This window comes from Megalobrama amblycephala, unplaced genomic scaffold, assembly GCF_018812025.1.
Source record: "Megalobrama amblycephala isolate DHTTF-2021 unplaced genomic scaffold, ASM1881202v1 scaffold201, whole genome shotgun sequence".
Lineage (NCBI taxonomy): Eukaryota > Metazoa > Chordata > Actinopteri > Cypriniformes > Xenocyprididae > Megalobrama > Megalobrama amblycephala.
In genome coordinates this window covers 816,377-838,384 of record NW_025953337.1, presented here as the reverse complement: position 1 = coordinate 838,384, position 22,008 = coordinate 816,377, and the positions used below count along the sequence as shown (strand labels likewise).

Here is a 22,008-nt window from a genome sequence, read left to right as displayed (position 1 = left end):
AACATCACTCGTGATATTGTAGTCATTGCTCCTGTGAAATGTGTTACCCTGCTAAAAAATTGAGCATAAACCAACATGGATTCCAGGCTGGTTGATGCTGGTATAGTGCTGGTTCAGGCTGGTTTATGCTGGTATAGTGCTGGTCTAGCTGGTGGACCAGCATATTCATGCTATTCTCAAGCAAATCTGAGCTGGTGAAGCTGGTTCACCAGCGTGACATTGGTGTGATATTCATCATTTTATTTTACAGTTGATTTCACCTAAGGCTGTGTGGCTGTAAGTCAGTTGTAGATGTTGTGTTCTCTTCTCTTTTTTCTGTTCTTGTTCCTCTTAAGTGATTTTGCTTGTTAACTGCAGGTGTCATCTCTTAATGCTCAGTCATCACTTGTTGAGTGAATCTATTTTATTTTACTAACTGCAACATTGCTTCTGTTACTTTTACTCTCTATAGATTGGGACCATATGAAAAATGAGCAGTGTTTGTTTAACACTGAGGATTTTACTGTGTAACCAGCAACATGTTTTTCTTTATTAAATAATTTATTAAAAATAATGTGGAAAATTGTCTTGGTCTTTAACTATGATCACACATTAAGAAATGTGATATGTAACACATACACAAGTTTTGTTGTGGTCTAGCATACCAGCACCCAAACGACAACATACAGTCAAACCAAAATTTATTCAGACACCTTGAACATTTTATTCATTAATACAGTTTATTCACTATAGTTTAAAAAAATGGTAATAAAATATGACAAGATCTCAGAGTTAAACTGTGTCAGAAAAAAATAATCTTAATTATCTTAATTATTCTATTAAAATAGAAAACGGTTATTTTAAATTGTAAAACAATTTCACAATATTACTGTTTTTTGGATGAAAAAAATAAAGCCTTGGTGAGCAGAAGAGACTTCTTTAAAAAAAAAAAAAAAAAAATCTATATATAAAAAATGATATATACAGTAAGTACACCCTCACATTTTTGTAAATATTTTATTATAACTTTTCATGTGACAACACTGAAAAAAATGACACTTTGCTACAATGTAAAGTAGTGAGTGTACAGCTTGTATAACAGTGAAAATTTGCTGTCCCCTCAAAATAACTCAACACACAGCCATTAATGTCTAAACCATTGGCCAGAAAAGTGAGTACACCCCTAAGTGAAAATGTCCAAATTGGGCCCAAAGTGTCAATATTTTGTGTGGCCACCATTATTTTCCAGCACTGCCTTAACCCTCTTGGGCATAGAGTTCACCAAAGCTTCACAGGTTGACACTGGAGTCACTCCTCTATGACGACATCACAGAGCTGGTGGATGTTAGAGACCTTGCGCTCTTCCACCTTCCGTTTGAGGATGCCCCACAGATGTTCAATAGGGTTTAGGTCTGGAGACATGCTTGGCCAGTCCATCACCTTTACCCTCAGCTTATTTAGCAAGGCAGTGGTCATCTTGGAGGTGTGTTTGGGGTCGTTATCATGTTGGAATACTGCCCTGTGGCCCAGTCTCCGAAGGGTGGGGATCATGCTCTGCTCATTCATGGTTCCCTCAATGAACTGTAGCTCCCCAGTGCTGGCAGCACTCATGCAGCCCCAGACCATGACACTCCCACCACCATGCTTGACTATAGGCAAGACACACTTGTCTTTGTACTCCTCACCTGGTTGCCGCCACACACGCTTGACACCATCTGAACCAAATAAGTTTATCTTTGTCTCATCAGACCACAGGACATGGTTCCTGTAATCCATGTCCTTAGTCTGCTTGTCTTCAGCAAATTGTTTTCGGGCTTTCTTGTGCATCATCTTTATAAGAGGCTTCCTTCAGGGACGACAGCCATGCAGACCAATTTGATGCAGTGTGCAGCATATGGTCTGCGCACTGACAGGCTGACTCCCCACCCCTTCAACCTCTGCAGCAATGCTGGCAGCACTCATACATCTATTTCCCAAACACAACCAGAAATGACGCTGAGCATGTGCACTCAACTTCTTTGGACATAATTTTACTCATACCTAAAGATTTTGTGCTCACACCCAAAGTGTGCGCACATAAAACCACCTTTCAGTACTAAATTGAGTTCTTTTTCACTGATTATTGTGCTTAAACAGTCAAATAAACACAAAATAATGTCAAAATGCCGGTCTTGGCGAATATTCACATAAACACAGTCAGTTAGCTATGTTTTAAGTGAACGTAAACAGTTCAACGCATGTGTAACAGTATAATGGATCTGTGTGTCAGGTCTTAAAATGACAGCAGCCTAATATACCTGCTGCCAAATTATAAGATAATATTAAAAGTATCTATATGCCAGTTTTCCCCCATGTTAACAATGTCAAAATTGTGGCCAGTGAAAATGCTGAGTGGCTAGTAACTTTGTAAAACCATAGCCACAGTGGCTGGTGAGTAAAAAAAGGTAATGTCAAGCCCTATATATACAGTTGAGCTTAAAGGTTTATACCCCTTGCAGAATCTGTGAAAATGTGAATTTTAACAAGATAAGAGGAATCATACAAAATGCATGTTATTTTTTATTTAGTACTGTCCTAAGTAAGATATTTTACATAACAGATGTTTACATATAGTCCACAAGTAGTGCTGGGCTGTATACCGGTTCATACCGAACACCGGTATTTATTTTTGTTATGATATGAATTTTGATGATACCGCAATACCGGTATGTGTCGCTTAACCAACGTTTGGAACGCGGCACAGCGTCACTGTTTGAGAGGGTCCCGTTTCACTGTTGCACTGTAATGAGAGCACAGCTGAAATCGCATCACAGCCTATGGTAAGTCCGAAATCACCCCCCTAAAGCCTCATTCACTATTCCCTGTGTTATCCACTTATATTGTTCACTTGAAAGAGTGAATGAAAATGAGAGAGTGAATTTGGACAGCCGTTGTGTGTACATTGGCTGTACACTCGTTATTGCGGTGCAATGTGGGATTGAATGAGTGCACTCAATAACGTCCACTATGGTTTCGGACACCACTACAAATGGCTGTTGCCTCAAATAATTCCCTATTTGAGGTTATAGGGGCAATTTCGGATTCAGCCCTTGATTACAGCGGAGAATTCAAACTACACGCGGCGCGCAAGATAGAGCGGTTTTTGCGCGGAGCGCCGTGATGAGATTAACAACATTCTCCACATGAATCATATATATCAGATATAGACCGGAGCGAGCACGTTCAAGTTTTTTATGGACCTATTTCATATACTCTAGTGCTCTAAACATGAACCAGCAGCGTGTATGCGCACATATTTCATCACGTCTTCTTCAAATGAAATGTAACGTTATGCAAAGGACACTGAATTGTACGTCTGATCACGACTGCGATGACATGATGGGTTATTCTGCTACACAGAAGACGATGTAAGTTAATAAATAGACTGGGCAAAAATACCGCCATATACCGTGAAACGGATATAATTTTGTGATATAAATATTTGGTCATACTGCCCAGCACTATCCACAAGACAAAAACAAAAATAGCTGAGTTTATTATAAAGGCCCCGTTCAAAAGTGTGAACCCTTGATTCTTAATACTGTGTGTGGTTACCTGGATGATCCATTTTTTTATTTTTATAAATTTATATATTTTTTGTGATGGTTGTTCATGAATCTCTTGTTTGTTCTGAGCAGTTAAATTGAGCTCTGTTCTTCAGAAAAATCCTCCAGGTCCCAAAAATTCTTTGGTTTTCCAGCATCTTTGCATATTTGAACCCTTTCCAGCAGTGACTGTATAATTTTGAGATCCATCTTTCACACTGAGGAGAATTGAGGGATTCAAACAACTATTAAAAAAGGTTCAAACATTCACTGATGCTCCAGAAGGAAACACGATGCATTAAGAGCCGGGGGGTGAAAACTTTTTGAATTTGAATATCGAGGTAAACTGTACTTAATTTGTCTTCCAGGAAAGGAATTTCCGAAGGGAAATACTAAATGAAAAAATCTTATATTTAAACAAATTTGGATTTCTTCATCCTGTTCAAAAGTTTTCACCCCCCTGGCTCAATCAAATTTAAAACAGAAAAGTATCTTTTTTTCCCCCCTATTTTGTTTCTCTGTAAATAAAAAAGTAATTTTTACTGGTAAACAAGACAAATATACTCATTTTTTTACAGTGTGAAATTGCTTCTGTATCATTTTTAATAACATAACTCTCACACAGTGGTGGCAATTTTGGATCACAAATCTGGTGTAAAAAAACTTCAAATTCCCAGATAAGGGGACTTCAGAAGCTTTAACGGCACACTTTATTCTCAGGTACTATGTGTGCCCGCTTGTCTGGTAGGGCTACTGTAGCCAGGTGTGATTTTAACATGGATGAAGAGACTGGAGGGAGACATGTAAGAGCCGTCTCCTTTCAGCAGATGCACATGTCTGTAACCTGCAGTACAGATGTTACAGAATGAGTGTGTGCAGTCAAAACAGAGCAGTTTGTGTTCAGTAAAGAATCAATAAAAGTCATACCTGTCTGCATGCTTGTGAAAGGAAGTGTAAACTGGCCCAGAAAATCATTTCTGGTGGCGTAGTCATGGTCCTCTACCATAAAACGTACTAATACCAGCTCTGGCACATGAAGCTGGAACTTAAAGGTGCAGTCCCATCTGGGGTTAAAGCCTGAGGAGGGTAAAACATTTTTTAATCACATACACTGAGCCAAAACATTATAACCTGTCAAATTTGAAGCGAATATCATTGATCATCTCCTAACAAGGCCACATATTAAGGTCTGAGTAATGCCTTAGTTTGGCATAGCATGGTTTATACAGGAACACGATGAAGGAGAGTCCAATAAACAGGCTTTATTAACAGAAAACAAATGTATAGCATCCTTCGGATCCGTCTTTCAGATGAGTCGTTAAACTGAGTTCCTGATTCTCTGTGGTTGTTAAAAATCCCAGGATGTACTTCGAAAAGAGTAGGGGTGTAACCCCGACATCCTGGCCAAATTTGCCCATTGGCCTCTGTCCATCATGGCCTCCTAATCATCCCCATATATACTGATGGCTTCATCACTCTGTCTCGTGTGGTGGGCGTTCTGGTGCAATATGGCTCATCCAGGTGGATGATGCACATTGGTGGTGGTTGAGGAGATTCCCCCTTCCATATGTAAAGCGCTTTAAGTACCCAGAAAAGCGCTATATAAATGTAACAAATTATTATTATTATTATTATATTATAATTAAATGTAACCAAACTTAGCATATGTGTTAAAGAGAACAGACAACTGACTAGAGAACAGAGAAGAACTTAAAGGGTTAGTTCACCCAAAATGAAAACTCACACTCATGTCGTTCCACACCCGTTAGACCTTTGCTCATCTTCGGAACACTAATTAAGATATTTTAATGAAATCCGAGAGGTTCATTTATCCTCCATTGAAAGCAATGAAATTACCACATTCAAAGTCCAGAAAAGTAGTAAAAACAGTTAAAATAGTAAACGTGACTACAGTGGTTCAACCAGAGGTGTAAAGAGTACCTGAAAATCATGCTTGAGTAAAAGTACAGATACCTTACATCGAAAATGACTCCATTACAAGTTACAAGTAACCAATTCCAATATAACTTGAGTAAAAGTCTTAAAAATATCTGATTTTAACAGTACTTAAGTATTTTACTCATACTGAATGTAGACTCAGAGATGCACTAGTCCTCAACACCTGAGAGACATGCTGGTGAAAATAAGAAACAACTGATTTGTAAGATGAGAAATCAAGTTTATTTTCTAAAATCAAAATAAAACTGAACACTTCAGTCTTGCAATAAATCAAGGTCGACAACCTTTTAAACGTCTACAAACTCTCCAGATATCCTTCAAAAAGGTCTTGTCAATATAGTGGATAAATAAAACAATGTTAAGTAAAATTAAATAGTCAAAGTTTACTGTACGTGCTGGTTTTAAGCCTCATCACCAACTGCAGTCATTTCCTCATCTCAAAAATCAAACAACTGCTATCAGCAACTACCTGCTAATGCACTCACATTCACGTAAAGTAGTGTGAGATTTATTTATTCATTTATGTATTCAGTTGTTATATAAGGGGTATAATCTGGTTTGTTTATGTAAGTGACGTAATGCGCGGTGGATTGGCGCGATGACATGCGCAGTGAGAGAGATAGAGGGAGATACACAGGAGATGTGTAGAGGTAGAAGTGTGTGACGCGAGCTGTGAGTTGCTTTCATGCTTGAAGGCTGACAAATAAAAGTCAGTAAAGTTCCACATAAAGTGTATGCCTGCATTATTTCGACGGACCCATTCTAAAGAGACTGGAGTTTCCTCATATAATCTACAGCCCCTCTTACATTTCTGGTGGCAGCGGGTTTGGACGACGTGCACGGCGCGTGAGTGAACTTTCTCTTCGGCAGGTATTAAATGCGATGGATGTGGCATCACGATGTTGGAAACTGATATCGAGCACAAGATTTCAGCCTTCATTTATCCGTGACGTCTACTTTGTTTTGTGTTTCAACCGTGGACATATTTGTTTGTGCGTTTTTCACAGCAGTGTTTGATCACGGGGGATTACAGCTTCGGTTTGACCGTGAACTTTAAAGAAACAGGACGACACGAACATCATATGGTAATTCTTATTTAATTAAATTGACTTTATGGACATTTTATTATCGTGGGATACTGTGAGTCTAAACTGTGAACGATAATGAGTGAAGCAGACTCAGCACGCGATTTGCCTGGCGCGAGTAGTTCACATGCAGTGCAGCGCTTTAATGGACATTTTCCGCCTATCTTTTTGGGCGACGGGAAAGAAGATTTTCTCCACTGGTGCAGACGATTTGAAGTGACTGTGGAGGCTAGCGCTGATTTTGATAACGCCAGGTTAGCAAAGTTTCTGCCAACTTGTCTCGGTGGTACTGCTTTTAACTACTGGGACAGTTTGCCTGATGACATTAAGAAAGACTATAAACAAGTGAAAGACAAAATGAAAGCTGTTTTTGGCAAACAAGTTTATCTGTCCACATTTCAAAGTTATGTTAATGCATGTATACGCCTGCCTGGCGAGGCTCTTCAAGTTTTTGCAGCAGAAATTAGCCATTTGGTGGATGAAGCTTTTCCCACATATGAGGCTAATGCAAAGAATGGAGAAAAATTCAGACGTTTTGTTGCTGGAATTGAACCTTATCTACAGCTTCGCATACATGAACAAGGTGTAGATACACTGGATGCTGCTCTTGCATTGGCTCTGCAGATTGAACAGGCACACCAAGCCAGCAAGGTACTGCTGCCATCTCACTCGCAACAGTGGACTTCTTCAGCAGCAGGAGTTTTTCCTGGATCTACTCTCAACGTTCTTCCACAGACTGTACCTACCTCTCCCTGCTCCACAATGTCTACAGTACTTCCTGCGGTTCACTCAGCTTCATCAGGGGACATCGTGAAACTTCAACGGACCCTGGAAAGTTTGACAGAGAGAGTGGATCAACTTCAGCTTGAGGTCAACAGACATAGGTATGCCAACAGACACACTTCTTCACCGGATCGACAGCGTCACAGTCTTACCCTGGACGAATCACGTGGGCGCACATCAGAACGTCGCAGGTATGACAGACATTCATATACTGACTGTGACTCTTTCTATGAGCGACGTAGACCATCATACAGAGACATGAGTGGCGATAGGGACTATTACAAAGCACGAAGACATGATGGCTACCGTGATCAAAGTCCTAGGATGTCACCGGAACGTGGACAGCACATTACTGCTTGGGACTCGCAGGATCGTGCTTCAGGTTCAGACAGTGATCGGGACGACAGGTCATCGGACAGCTATTCAAAGCGGCTGAGTCATCGGTCTCCAAGTCCTGGTCACGTGCGTTTCCAGTGTCCTTCACGTGTTCATCAGCGCCAGGGAAACTATCAATGAGGGCCAATTGCCAACTTCTACTGACACCGGACCCATTGGTAATGTTGTTGAACATCATGTGACTTCAGACACTGGTCAGGCTGTGACACAAAATGTGTCACTTGTCATTGAAGACACAGTAGTTCATGCATTCATTGATACTGGTGCTGATGTTTATCTTATCAGTGAAGAATTCAGAATGTCTACTCCTACTTTGCGTCAAAGACCCTTGGTGAAACAGTTTATACCTCTGACATCCATTTCTGGTGACACTTTAGATTCAGTGGGTACATTGTCAGCTAATGTCACTCTGGGAAAGCGTATAGTGTCACATTCATTTCAAGTGATCAGAAATGGCTCAAAAGGACTTTTTGTCTATGCACAAAATTTTGATTAACATGCAGAACATGTGTTTTCAGCTAGGTGAGGACTCCATATCCTTTGTGGGTGTGGATCAGCATTCCCTTAAACTTGTGGATGTGACAGTGTGTACCACTACGGATGTTCCTGCTCTGTCGGAGGCTGTAATCACTGCAAAACTTGCATCACTCCACACAGGTTTGCAGCCAAATGGCTACACAGGTGTTTTTGAGCCCTACTATCGTGAAGACTCTAAGATAGGATTTGCATGGACTGTGACAAAAGCAGATAAGGGTTCAATTTATGTGAAGGTGGTCAATCCCTCAGCAGATGACATTTCCCTGCACTGTGGTACTCCAATTGGTACTTTCCATTCCATTTCTGAGAGCAATCAGGATGGTTTTGTGATAATTGAGAAAAGTGTGAACAATGTAAATGCTCAAAATGTGTTTGTGTCAAGTCAAGTGTTAATGCCCAAGTCTCCTGTACTGCCAGATCTCTTTAATACTGAGCTATCTGTGACACAGCAAAAGAGTCTGACAGATTTGCTAATCTCTTTTTCTGATGTTTTCAGTCAGCATGATCAGGACTACGGTAGAACCAGCTTGGTTACCCACAAAATCAGGACCATAGATGACACTCCCATTTCCCAGCGAGCGTATAGGACTTCTCCTGCTCTCAAGGCAGAAATTCACCGTCAGGTAGAAAAACTCAAAGCACAAGATATACTAGAGGATAGTGATAGTCCTTGGTCAAGTCCAGTAGTAATGGTGAGAAAGAAAGACAATACCTACAGATTTTGCATTGATTATCGTAAATTGAATGCTGTAACCATTACTGATGCACACCCGCTACCTCGAATAGACGATAGTCTTGATGCTTTGTCAGGGTCTCAGTATTTTTGAGACATGGACATGTCTTCGGGTTACTGGCAGGTAGAATTAGATCCAAATGACAGGAAAAAGACTGCCTTTACCACAGGGGATGGCCTGTATCATTTCAAAGTGATGCCTATGCGCCTTAAAAATAGTCCGCCCACATTTCAAAGGCTAATGGAGTTGGTCCTTAGAGGGTTGCATTGGACAAAGTGTGTCATTTATTTGGACGACATCATTTGTATGGGTAAAGATTTTGTGGATCACATGAAAAACCTCACAGACATTTTGACCAGGTTCAGGGAAGCAGGTCTCAAGCTTAACCCTACGAAGTGTCATTTTTGCAAGGCGTCTGTAACGTACATGGGTCATGTTGTCTCAAAGGATGGGCTGTCTCTTGATCCAGCTCATAGCGAGAAGGTACGAGATTGGCCAACTCCAAAATCAGCTACTGAGGTGCGAGCATTTTTGGGCTTGTGTAGCTATTATAGGCGTTTCGTTCGAGACTATGCCTTTAAGGCTCAACCCCTACACAGACTTACCCACAAAGACGTTCATTTTGAATGGACCGATGAGTGTTCAGCAGCCTTTCAGCAACTAAAAGATGCCCTGACATCTCCGCTTGTCATGGCATTCCCTCATTTTGATCAGCCATTTACATTAAGTACAGATGCGTCTAATACAGCTATTGGTTCTGTCCTATCTCAAATTCAAGATGGCAAAGAGCGAGTTGTTGCATACGCTAGTCATGTACTTACCTCGACTGAACAAAAATGGTCCACTTACGACAAAGAACTGTGGGCAATAGTTTGGTCATTCAGACATTTTCGTCACTACTTGAGTAACTGCACTTTTACAATCACAAACCTCTTGTTGGCCTGAGAAAATTGAACTTTGATGTTGATCCCACAGGACGTAGAGGTCGGTGGGCTATGGAGCTTGATCCATATGAATGGGTGATCGTTCACAAAGATGGCAAGAGACATACTAATGCGGATGCTATGTCACGTATTCCTGTAGATTTATCTACGACTCCGATGCGTCTCACGCAGACCGTATCCATTCAAACAGATAACTTGCCCTCACTACTCAGACTGCTGTTTTTGTTGGTGGCAATGGTACAGAATGTCAGCCTAAGGTGGAATCACAGATTTGTCTGACCCAATGTGAAATCGATGAGGGTTTTTCTGAGTCTACTGTGCAGATGCTGTGTACCTCTTTGGGTGATGAGGGAAAGGACATTGCATACTATCAGAAAACGGATGCTTTGCTCTCACAGGTCTGTAGTTGGGTTGAAAATCAAAAGAGACCTAATCTTAGACAAGTAAAGGGGAGATTGAGACAACTTTGGTGGCAAGTTCCCCGCATGGTGTTGAAGGGTGGAGTCTTGTGTCGTACAGCCTGTAGTGCTCCAGGTAAACCCCAAACTTATCAGGTGGTCATTCCTGATGTTCTCATTCAGGACATGTTACATTATTTGCATGATGATCCCTGCTCTGGACACTACAGTGCTGAACGTACATTGAAGAGAGCTCAGAGTTTGTGTTTTTGGCCAGGAATGAGAAGTGCCATTGAACAGCATTGTGAGTCATGTGAAGCTTGTGAATCTCGGAAGAAGCCTGTTCCTCAGCAAAGGGCACCTCTCCAGTCTATTAGTGCTGTGCGACCTTTTCAGTTTGTGTGTACTGATATCACAGAACTGCCTGTCACATCCAGCGGTAATAGGTATGTGTTGGTTGTGCAAGATCACTTTACTAAATATGTCAACGCATATCCTATGGTGGACCAAACAGCCAGTACAGTGGCACGGTTGTTGTGTGAACAGTACATACCTGAACACGGTGTTCCAGAAGAATTGTTCTCTGATCAGGGACGTCAGTATGAGTCAGAGATTTTGCAGGACATCTGTAAGAGATTAAACATCAATAAAAAGAGAACTTCACCGTACCATCCTCGTGGTAATGGAATGGTAGAACGGTTCAACAGAACATTGAAGGATCAGTTGGCGAAGGTTCTCTTTCATAGTGGTGGCGAATGGGACCAGTACTTATCTGCAGTTGTACTGTCCTTTAATGCTACACCTCATTCTAGCACTGGGTACTCGCCATTCTTCTTGGCCCATGGTCGTGAACCTCGTTTGCCGGCACACATATACCTTGATTCTCCATCAGATGGAGCTGTAGACACTCCGCAGACTTATGGTTCAGCTCTAGTCAATCGTATGGAAACTGTGTTTCAAGAAGTGCTTAACACTAGTACAGATCAGAGACTTAAGCTTGAGTACTACTTTAATAGGTATGAGAAATTCTGACCTTTTAAAGTGGGTGACCTGGTGTGGATGAATGCTCCAACTACACAAAGAAAAAAACTTGAGCCAAAATGGACAGGACCATATCGAGTGGTTACGGTGGACATGGCTGGTTTTATTTACACTGTGTTGAATTTGAGAAATGTAAAGGCAGAACCTAAAGTAGTTCACTATGAACGTTTGAAGCCCTACAGGTCCAAGTGGATAGACCCAGCACTTACTTCCACATGTGCTGGTCAAGATAAGGACAAAAGGGTTCAGGAGTTGAGACCACTATACACAGCTTTATCTGGGTCTCTTCCTTTGTCATCAGGAGGGTCGTGGGTTGGTGAAAATGAGGTTCCTGTACTCTCTTCTGTTCCTCATGTATGTAGGCCTTCAGGTCGCGTCGTGCAACTTCCTCATGCGGTGCGGCAGCCACCTCGATTGATTGAACATACCTCCTCAGTAGGTGGGAACCATCTATCCAAATGTGTGGTCACTCGTTCAGGGCGTGTTATTAAAAGGCCTAGAAAGTTTTCTGGTTAAAAAAAAAAAAAAATTGGGCATAACTTGTACTTTTGTTATTGTTTTGCAGTTTTACTGTTTTACAATGTAAAAACATTTGCATTTTCACTTTATGTAAATTATTTTCTATACTGCCCAAAGATCTGTCATAATGAGGAGGATTTAAAGAGAAAAAAAACAAAAAAAAACAACAACATAAGTTAATGATAACATTTATTTTTGTATAATGGTTTGATATTGTGTTATGGCATTGTGTTATGCCTCTCATGTTAACTGTGACATTTCAAAATGTAAGATTTATTTGTTTTTTTATTATATTTGAAATGAGGACATTTCTTTGCTAAGGGGGGAAAAATGTGAGATTTATTTTTATTGTTTTGTAGTATGTATTCAGTTGTTATATAAGGGGTATAATCTGGTTTATTTATGTAAGTGACGTAATGCGCGGTGGATTGGCGCGATGACATGCACAGTGAGAGAGATAGAGGGAGATACACAGGAGATGTGTAGAGGTAGAAGTGTGTGACGCGAGCTGTGAGTTGCTTTCATGCTTGAAGGCTGACAAATAAAAGTCAGTAAATTTCCACATAAAGTGTATGCCTGCGTTATTTCGACGGACCCATTCTAAAGAGACTGGAATTTCCCCATATGATCTACAGCCCCTCTTACAGTAGCCTTGTTGACAAGTTTGGGTGAGTAAAGGCAAAACTCACAAGATATAGTAGCTACCTTCAATGCCCTTAGACGGCGATATCGCTTCTTTATATCAGAAAAAAAATGCAGCAGAAAAAGTTAGGTGCCATGAAAAATGTAATTTGTAATTGCATTACTCATCACAAACGTAGTAGAGTAAAAAGTACATTTATTTGTCCAAAAATGAAGTCAAGTAGAGAGTAAAAGTTGCTAATATCTTTGAAACTCAGTACAACTACAAAGTAGCCAAAAAATTCTTAAGTACAGTAACTAATTACATTTACTCAAATACTTTACACCTCTGGGTTCAACCTTAATGTTATGAAGGAACAAGAATACTTTTAGTGCGCAAAAACAAAACAAAAATAATTACTTTTTTTCAACATTTTTTCCTCTTCCCTGTCAGAAGAACCTGGAAGCACTGCAATGTAAACAGCGTAGCAGAATGACAGGGGAGAGATGAATTTGTTGAATAAAGACATTATTAGCAAAGTCCCTTTAAAGGGGACATCGGAGGCAAAATTCACTTTGTGTTTGGACATAAATTAGCAGTGTGTCTACACAACCACCCTATAATCATAAAAATCCTCACATATTGAAATTAAATGAAAGCACGCTTTTGGTGCATAAGATGGGTGCACAGACGATAGCTCATGGAGGTCAAAAAACACATGAAGAGAAGTTTTAGAATAATACAACATCAACAATTACAGACATTCATGACCTCAAGGCTAGATTACTGTAACGCTTTACTGGGTGGTTGTTCTGCTTGCCTGATAAATAAACTATAGCTCGTACAAAATGCAGCAGCTAGAGTTCTTACTAGAACTAGGAAGTATGACCATATTAGCCCAGTTTTGTCAACACTGCATTGGCTTCCTGTTAAACATTGTATAGATTTTAAAATCTTGCTAATTACTTACAAAGCACTAAATGGTTTAGCTCCCCAGTACCTGAGCGAGCTCTTAAAGCATTGTAGTCCTTCACGTCTATTGCAATCTCAGAATTCAGGCCAGCTGATAATACCTAGAATATGAAAATCAACCACAGGTGGTAGATCCTTCTTCTATTTGGCACCTAAACTCTGGAACAATCTTCCTAACATTGTTCGGGAAGCAGACACACTCTGTCAGTTTAAATCTAATACTAGGGGGGTAATAATTTGGCAGGGGGTCAGAATTGGGCACAACGCCGGGAACACTTCCTATAACACCAGATGTACTCGTTACATCAGAAGAAGAATGGCATCTACACTAATATTAGTCTTTCTGTTTATCCCGAGGTTTACCGTAGTCAACCGGATCTGGGGGCCGTATCCAGGTGAGACCAAGGACCTATGCCTTGCACGACCACAACGCAGCCCTGAAGTATCAGCAGAGATTGAGTCAACTAGATCATTCATCGTGAAGGCCTCATCAACACGACAACCAGTGGCACAGTTCCTCAATAACCGTCCATACCGGCATGATGAATACGATCCTCAACTGGATGGAACTGGAATAAATACTTTGAATGTTGCGATCCTATCAGACTTATGATAGCAACCTGAATCATAACAAAGCACTGTTCGCCAGAGGAGAACTGGCCCCCCGACTAAGCCTGGTTTCTCCCAAGGTTTTTTTTCTCCATTTTAACACCTATTTACCTATTTAACACTTGTTTGCCACCTGATGTCACCTGTTGGAGTTTGGGCTCCTTGCCGCTGTCACCTTTGGCTTGCTTAGTTGGGGACACTTGACATTTGATAATCAACAGTGCTTTGATCTGCCTGCATTGACACTATTCTTTAAGAGCTGCTGTGCAGCCAAAATTATGTACCAGTTATCAATGTAAAGCTGCTTTGACACAATCTACATTGTAAAAAGCGCTATATAAAGAAAGGTGACTTGACTTGACATTCGCATTAAATGGTTAGGATGAAATTCTGCACTCACTTTACATATATCTATGATATTCTATGACATGAAATACATCTAAATTTAAATGATCTCATGGATGTGACTGTTGTGGATTGTGATCATATGAGCACCAATGGCTGCACCTAAATGTGGTGTATTCAAATGACTTTGACATGGTCCTTTTATGTTTACCCGTTTTAAATGCCTATTGCCCGTTGTGCACAGTTGCCCTGAAGCCACCGGGTTGGCGGTGCCACCAGGCTTGGGCCCTTCATCGCTGCTTGCAGCTATATTTTTGTTTTGTTTTTGCTCACAAGAAATAATCTTGTCGCTTCATAACATTAAGGTTGAACCACTGCAGTCACGTTGACTATTTTAACAATGTTTTTACAACTTTTCTGGACATTGAATGTGGTCATTTCATTGCTTTCAGATTTCTCTCAGATTTCATCAAAATTTCTTAATTTGTGTTCCGAAGATGAACGAAAGTCGGGTGGGTTGCACAGTCTCTGTTTCCCAATCTATCAGCCAGTCTTCAGTGTCCAGCTCCACCAAAACTTCCTCTGTCACGGATATTGCCAGCTCACACACCTGGTCAGACTTATGTTGGGGCTCAGGCTTTGGAGCAGACGTGGCTCAGGCTCTCTAGTGGGCAGAGGCACTGGCTCAGGGTCCGTGGTGTGTGTAGGCTCCCTGTCTGCGGTGGACTCTCGTTTTCAATCCTTTTGAGTGGGTGATGCCTGGCTAGGTTCTGGGGTTGATGATGCAAGGGCCTCGTTTATTAAGCATGCGTCCGCACAGATTTGATCACAGAGTGTGCGTACGCTTAAATCCAGAGCAACGCTCATATTTAAGGGTCTTTGATGTGAAAAAGCACTTAGCGCCACATCAGGGTCTAAACAGATGTACACACTTTTCCTTGTCAAAGTACTGCAGGTTTTTGGGAATCTACGCTATTCTTGCAGCTCACCATTCTAAATTAAAGGATTTGGATGATGACTGGTGATCTTTTATATGTAAATTACATTAATTAGGCGTCGTTTACAATGTGAAAAACTGAAAGCTTTCACCTGCGTGCAAGTTCACGATCATTTGCGATATATAGATTTCACATCTGAAAGAGAGTTGTACACACGTTTTCTGTGTGTACTTTCGTTCTAGGAATCCCGCGTACGCACATTTGAAAAATGATCCCAAGATCAAATTTATCAAACCCCTGGTGTGGATTGGGGGTACACACTCTCCAGAGATCAAAGAATGGCCTCCCTCCATGTCCCTTACGTAATGTCTGGCAAGTCGAATGGTTGGTTCAAATCTGCCCCAAACCAATATAAAGATTTTAGGGTCCCATCATCCAAGGCAGTCTGCTGGGCGAGTGCGCAAAAAAGAACAGAATAATCCAAAATAGAAAGCCCTTTCCGGGCTAAAGCAGTGAACATTGCTGTATAATCCATTACAAGGTTGGTTCTTCTGTCACGCTTTGGCATAGCATGGTGTATACAGGAACATGATGGAGACTAGTCAGAATAAGAGGTTTGATTGACAGAAGACAAATGTAAAAAAACTTAGCATATGTGTTAACGAGAACCAACAACTGGACAGAGAACAAACTTAAATACACAGTGATGATGAACATAATAATGAACAGCTGTGGTGATTAAAGTCCGTATAAAGTCAATGCTGAGAATTGTTTCTAAACACATTATAAATGTTACAAATGTATTGCTGAAACACATTACAAAGACTATGTGAACTATGTAGTACTGAATTGCGGAGTTAAACAGTTTTTCGCCAATTCTGTGTTCAGGATTTTTTGGTTGAGTTTAAAACGGTGGCTCGATGGCACACTGGAGCCACCGAGCATGGCTCCACCCCCAAACACTATAATAAGTACAGCATATTAGCAGTGGCCTTGCCCGCTCAATCGCGAGATACCGTCATTACCATTAGTTACATTTTGCTGGTGAGCTCTGCCTTCGTCATGCAAATGCATATTACCTGGTTGCCATAATATACAAAACAGCTCCTTATTTAAATTTTTATTAATTTTGTGAAGAGCCATCTTGATGGAGAGCTGACAATCACCACCAACACCCACCTCTGTGCAGTGATAATTTTACACTGTATTTTTACAAACCTTCATCAGAGAGGACTGGGATTCACTGATAATCCCGTAATTGGTGAATGGGGCTGAATCTTTCTCGCAAGTGGGTGTGGGTTTAGCGCAGACAGTGGACATTCCCCCGATGTTTGAGAGCAGAGAATACCACTTATTTTTTCAAGATTTTCATAACTTATTTAATTTTCTTGGCATTTTTTTTAATCATTCAAATTTAGCTGGGTGGTTAATACATTTTTCTGTGGTGTGAAAAACTCAGAACACATATTTTAATATTGTTTTACATTTACTTTAATGAATGTCCATGGTGACTTATGACTGGTGGCATAAGTCATTATTTTGGTGGTTTTGGTCTATACAGATAACTTTGCCCTTCATGACAACTCTGAGGGGGGTGATTTTTTTTTATATATAACTCATCCATTTAAATTATATTAAGCCTTAAAGTTCTGCATAATTAAGGGCATGGCCACTTGAGTGACAGGTGGATTGCGCTGCTGTCTGTGAGCCCTCACGTTACCTCAGCTAATACAAGGCTACTTAAACTTACATAAAAAAGCACTGTTTATTTCATATGTATCTCTGTTCTGTTGTCTTTATGTAGGTCTGCTGAATGTTAAATGGATCCAATCCCTGTTCATTAAAACTGATTTGATGATGCAGCAATAAACCTGCTAGTATATTTTAATGCAGGTGTTTTTGAACTTTGCTTATTTAAAACAAGATCAAAATACATCTATTTTGATGACAAAATTTCATATAAGAGTGGAAGTGACAAATATCGGTATCGGTATCGGCCAATAATTGTTTGTTAAAATCGGTATCGGCCCCAAAAATCATATCGGTGCATCCCTAGTTCAAAGTGTTGCCATGGCCACTAAATTCCCCAGATCTCAATCCAATTGAGCAACTGTGGGATGTACTGGACCAACAAGTTCGATCCACAGTGGCTCCACCTCGCAAACTACTGGACCTGAAGGATCTGCTGTTAACGTCTTGGTGCCAGATACCACAGGACACCTTCAGGGCCAGGGGTCTTGTAGTCCATGCCTTGGTGGGTAGGCGCTCTTTTGGCAGCACGAGGAGCACCAACAGCATATTAGGCAGGTGGTTATAAGGTTTTGGCCCATTGGTGTATAATTAATAAATGTCAAAAAAAAAACTGAAGTACCGTTATTGTCAATGCGGTGCGTCTTCTTTGTGTTGTTGTCTATTGGAACCCCATAAGTCTGCACCCATACAAGAGGGTCCACGATGGAGCTGAGCTTCTCTTTGTCAGGTTTAGGCAGCTGCTGGGCTGAAATCACCTGAAATAAGACAAATATATGATTGTGTTTAAAAAAAAGAAGAGGAAAACCAGGAACATTTAAAACCCACTATAGAGTGTACTGCCACCTACAAGACTAGAGTGTGAAGTACTGTACGGCAATGGAGCTTGCCAACCATTTTACTGTAATTTACTTAAATATCAGGTTGTTTTCCAACAAAACTGACTGAACATGATCAGTAAGCCAATGCATTTTTTCCTTGACACTCTTAAGCCCAGAACAAACCAAGCTAACGAACTAGTGGCGTCGAAAGCAGACTGCGGGGTTGGCTCACGTCGGCAGCATCTGGGTCCAAATTTGCCCTGACTCACCAAACCGACGCTCGACACCTGATGGCCAAGTAGCACGTCCGTTCTGTGCCTGCGTAAGAAGAAATGCCTTTCCGTACCAGCAGGTGGCAGTAGTTGAGCAGCCAATCAGAATTATCAGATGGCCTGACTGACCGACGAGCCAACCGACGACCGTCGCTTGGTGTGGTACACTGGCTTGGTGTGTTCCGGGCTTTAGGGTCTGTTTACATGACACCGTTTTCAAATAAACATGGAAAACTTTTTATGTGTTTTGGCTATTCATTTACACGACAACAACGTTTTGGTGGTCTGAAAATGCAAACTTTTAAAAACGGGTTTCAGATTACAAGTTTTTGAAAACGGTGTCCGTATAAACAAAAACGTGAATCTGTGAAAACAATTACGTCATGCACATGCATATTACATGTTCAGTCTATAGTGTTTCATCGCCATCTAATGGCCTGCAAGCAGAATAAAGCATTTTTAGTCGTTTTCACAGATTCGTATGAATGAGGATTGTTTTGACAATGGTGTCGTCTGTACACGGTAAACTCAAAGGAAGACATAACAAATCTTGATTTAAAAAAAAAAATAAAACAGTGTCCATGGTCTTTCAATTCAAAATTATCCTTTTTATAACATTCAACAGAATCCTTAATAAGAAATTGAAGGTCTTGGTTTTACCTTGAGCAAGAGTCTTCTTTTTGTCCATTGTCTTGCATATTCAAAAATCTAGTCCTTTCAGCTGAAATTAACCTTTCTGGTTTTTGCTTCAGCAAAATCCTTAATTATATCCTCCATGTTCAGGGATCTTCTGACTCTCTGCTCAATAGAAATCATTGCTAAGCTATTCAGTCATTCCTGGGACATTGTGGACCGCAGATAAGTTTTAATCTGCTTCAAAGTGGAGAAGCTTCTCTCTCCTGAGGCAACAGTGATAAGCAATGTCAACAGTAAATGCAAGGCAATGCTTAAATTACCATAAAGCTCCAAGAGATTCTCCTTGTAGATATAATCTAACATCTCTGCAGGTGTAGAGATGTGATCTGGAAAAACATGAACAGCTGCTCTCACTTCAAGAATCATGTCCTGACTATCAATGTCTAGTGCCCTCTTGAACTGCCTTTTTTATGTTATCCATCGGATATAGAAATCCAAATAGAGCAAAAAAGTAGTCAATTTGTGTGAACCTCTCACTAACACTAGTAAGTGCTGTATCAAGCAGAGGAAGAAAAAAAATCTTGCTTGAAGTGTTCCTCTGGTGTGAACTGAGCCTCCACTTTTCCCTCATAAAGAAACATGCGTGTTGTTCTCTGTTGTCATACAACAGGAAAGGTCATGTCTACCTGCATTTTTTCAGCAATTTCTCTTGCATCTGTTTGAGCTGATGAGAGTGAATCATTTCTGTACTCCTGGAGAAAATGTTTGACATTGTCTGTTTCCCGTTTCAGGACATCAATTGACATTTTGGGACTCTGCAGAAACTTACTTACACGATTAATCTGGTAAAGTACATTGTACCAGATCACAATGCAGAGAACAAACCACCAGGATGTCAGCTCTTTACACAGATTCTGTACCACAGACAATGTCTCTCCATCCTTCTTTTCTGCTGCATGTTTACCAAGTGCAGTTAAGGCCTCTAACATCTCAGGCAACTGGTGATATAGTGCTTTCACATTGTCAATGCAACATTCCCATCTTGTTGTTGAAAGATTTTTGACAGTGAGCTGCACATGGTTTTGCAGGATTGACCAGCATTGTACTGATGAGCTGAAGATGTTATACAGACACTGAAGAATGCCAAAAAATGTCACAGAAAGCCCAAATGACTTGGCAGCATCCGCCACAACCAAGTTCAATGAATGACTGCTGCAGGGAACACACAGAGCCTTGTTGTTGATCTCAAGTAGTCTTTTCTGGATTCCTTCTTGTGTCCCATCATATTACTCCCTTTATCGTATGACTAACCACAACAATCAGAAATGTTTAATCTGAAACTGTCAAGCTGCTCAAGTAGGGTATCAAACAAGCCTTTCCCTGTGGTATCATTTACACTGACAAATCCAACAAAGTGTTCTGCAATATTTGCTCCCACCGATGACTCACAATTCACAATGTGAAGTACCAAGGATAGTTGTTCATTGTGGCTAATATCTGGCGTGCAATCCATTATTACAGAAACGTACTTTGCCTTCTTGACTTTCTGAAGAATTGCATCCTTTGTTTTCTCTCCAACTAAGGCAATGAGCTTGTTTTGGATGATGTTACTGAAATAGTGATCTTTGATCTCCTTTTTTCTGAATGCCCTCTTAGTGCCTGATTTCGTTCTGCTAAATGACAGACAATAGCAATTATTTTGCTTAAAACAGCCTTCCAATGCTGTGTTTCTAGAGCGTGCAATTCCTGACTCTTGCTGTCAGTAGTTTTTCCTGATTTCAGTCGGTCTTCAAGTTTGCGCCAGGTTTGCATATTTGCGTGATGCGCTTTGCTTTTTTCATGCTCTTTCAAGTGGCTGTGGATATTGATCCACGAGTGAAATCCATTGCTACTAAGTGAATAGGTGCTTCCCCTTTCAAAGAGCTTACAACAGAAGCAGAACAGAATCACTACTGACTGAATAAACTAACCAATTTCTTTGTATTTTCTTCTCGTTTTTCATTTTTTTTGTAAAAACAGTCCGCAGTAAAACGACGAGGAATTTTGTTACAATTTTGAGGAAAATCTAAATCCTTTATTTGAACTGGTCCCCTTTTAACAATGCTGCATCTTTGTTGGTAAGTTATTTTCTCAGGCCAAAGTGCTGGGTCATCAGAAAGCACGATTTCGCTTACTACCAGATCGTGGGGCTAGGTATCAAGGACAGGGAGAGGGCACTCGCTGCCCGCAAAAGTAGTGACAGGTGCGGACGCAGCTTGTTCAATGGGCGGCGCCGGCGGCATGGGCATGGCTGGGTCTTCCTCCACTTCAGATGTGTCATTTTGATTTTTAGGTAAAAAAAAATGTTGTTAGCTTTGGTAAACTTTCAGTATTTGATTTCTTTTCTTTTGTTTTCTTTCATTTTTGAGCGCCGCTTGGATATGCACGCTTCATGATTGTTTCTTTTTGTGTATCTGGGCCGCACGTCAATAAATTATGTCAAAAGCAATCATTAAATAAATTAACTGCTTGTGGCCAGTAGGGGGCCCCCCAAGCCACAATTATATGCTTTGCGTGGTGGTTAAACACGCTACTGATATCATTGTCGTGTAAACGTACCCTTAGTAAACTTTTTAGCCGCTTTTCCACCGATGGGCCAAACCAGTGGCGTAGGCAGAATTTTATTTTTGGCCGGGCCTGGGCAAAAGTGAGCGTGCACTTTCACGTAGGGTCCTAGAGTCTACATATTTCTTATAGCCAAATGCAAACTAATGGACTCAATATCAGTAGCAGCTCCTGACCATAAATTTAGGTAGGGAACATTCTGGGTCTTAGCGCAAGTTTATGATAAACATATTGTAAGCTTTATATCCTAATCACTGAACACATCAGACACACTTTTGGCAGAATTCAAATGTCCTGTCCTTGCGTTATTCAGCCTGAGGGTAGCGCTCTATCGATGATTAGAATGCCATCTTAGAATTGTCTTAATGTAGTATTTATTGCGTCTGAATGTTGTTTTAGAATATTACAAGTTAGAAGTTCCAGTGAGGAAAACAAAGTCATGTCCTTTCTCAGAAAAAGCATAAAACAAACACAACAGAAC

General features: G+C 40.6%; 1 protein-coding gene across 4 annotated transcripts in view; it reads right to left on the bottom strand.

Moving 5' to 3' along the window:
* Window positions 1-2,526: 2,526 nt before the first annotated feature.
* plcd3b (phospholipase C, delta 3b) overlaps window positions 2,527-22,008 on the bottom strand; it is a 95,173-nt gene continuing 75,691 nt past the window's right edge. For all 4 annotated transcript variants that reach the window (XM_048179463.1, XM_048179465.1, XM_048179462.1 and 1 more), the window contains 3 exons: window positions 17,817-17,952; window positions 4,491-4,640; window positions 2,527-4,407 (listed from right to left, as the gene is read on the bottom strand). In XM_048179463.1, the coding sequence (XP_048035420.1) occupies window positions 4,280-4,407; window positions 4,491-4,640; window positions 17,817-17,952 (414 nt within the window). In that variant the 3' untranslated portion in view covers window positions 2,527-4,279. The remainder of the gene's footprint in view (window positions 4,408-4,490; window positions 4,641-17,816; window positions 17,953-22,008) is intronic.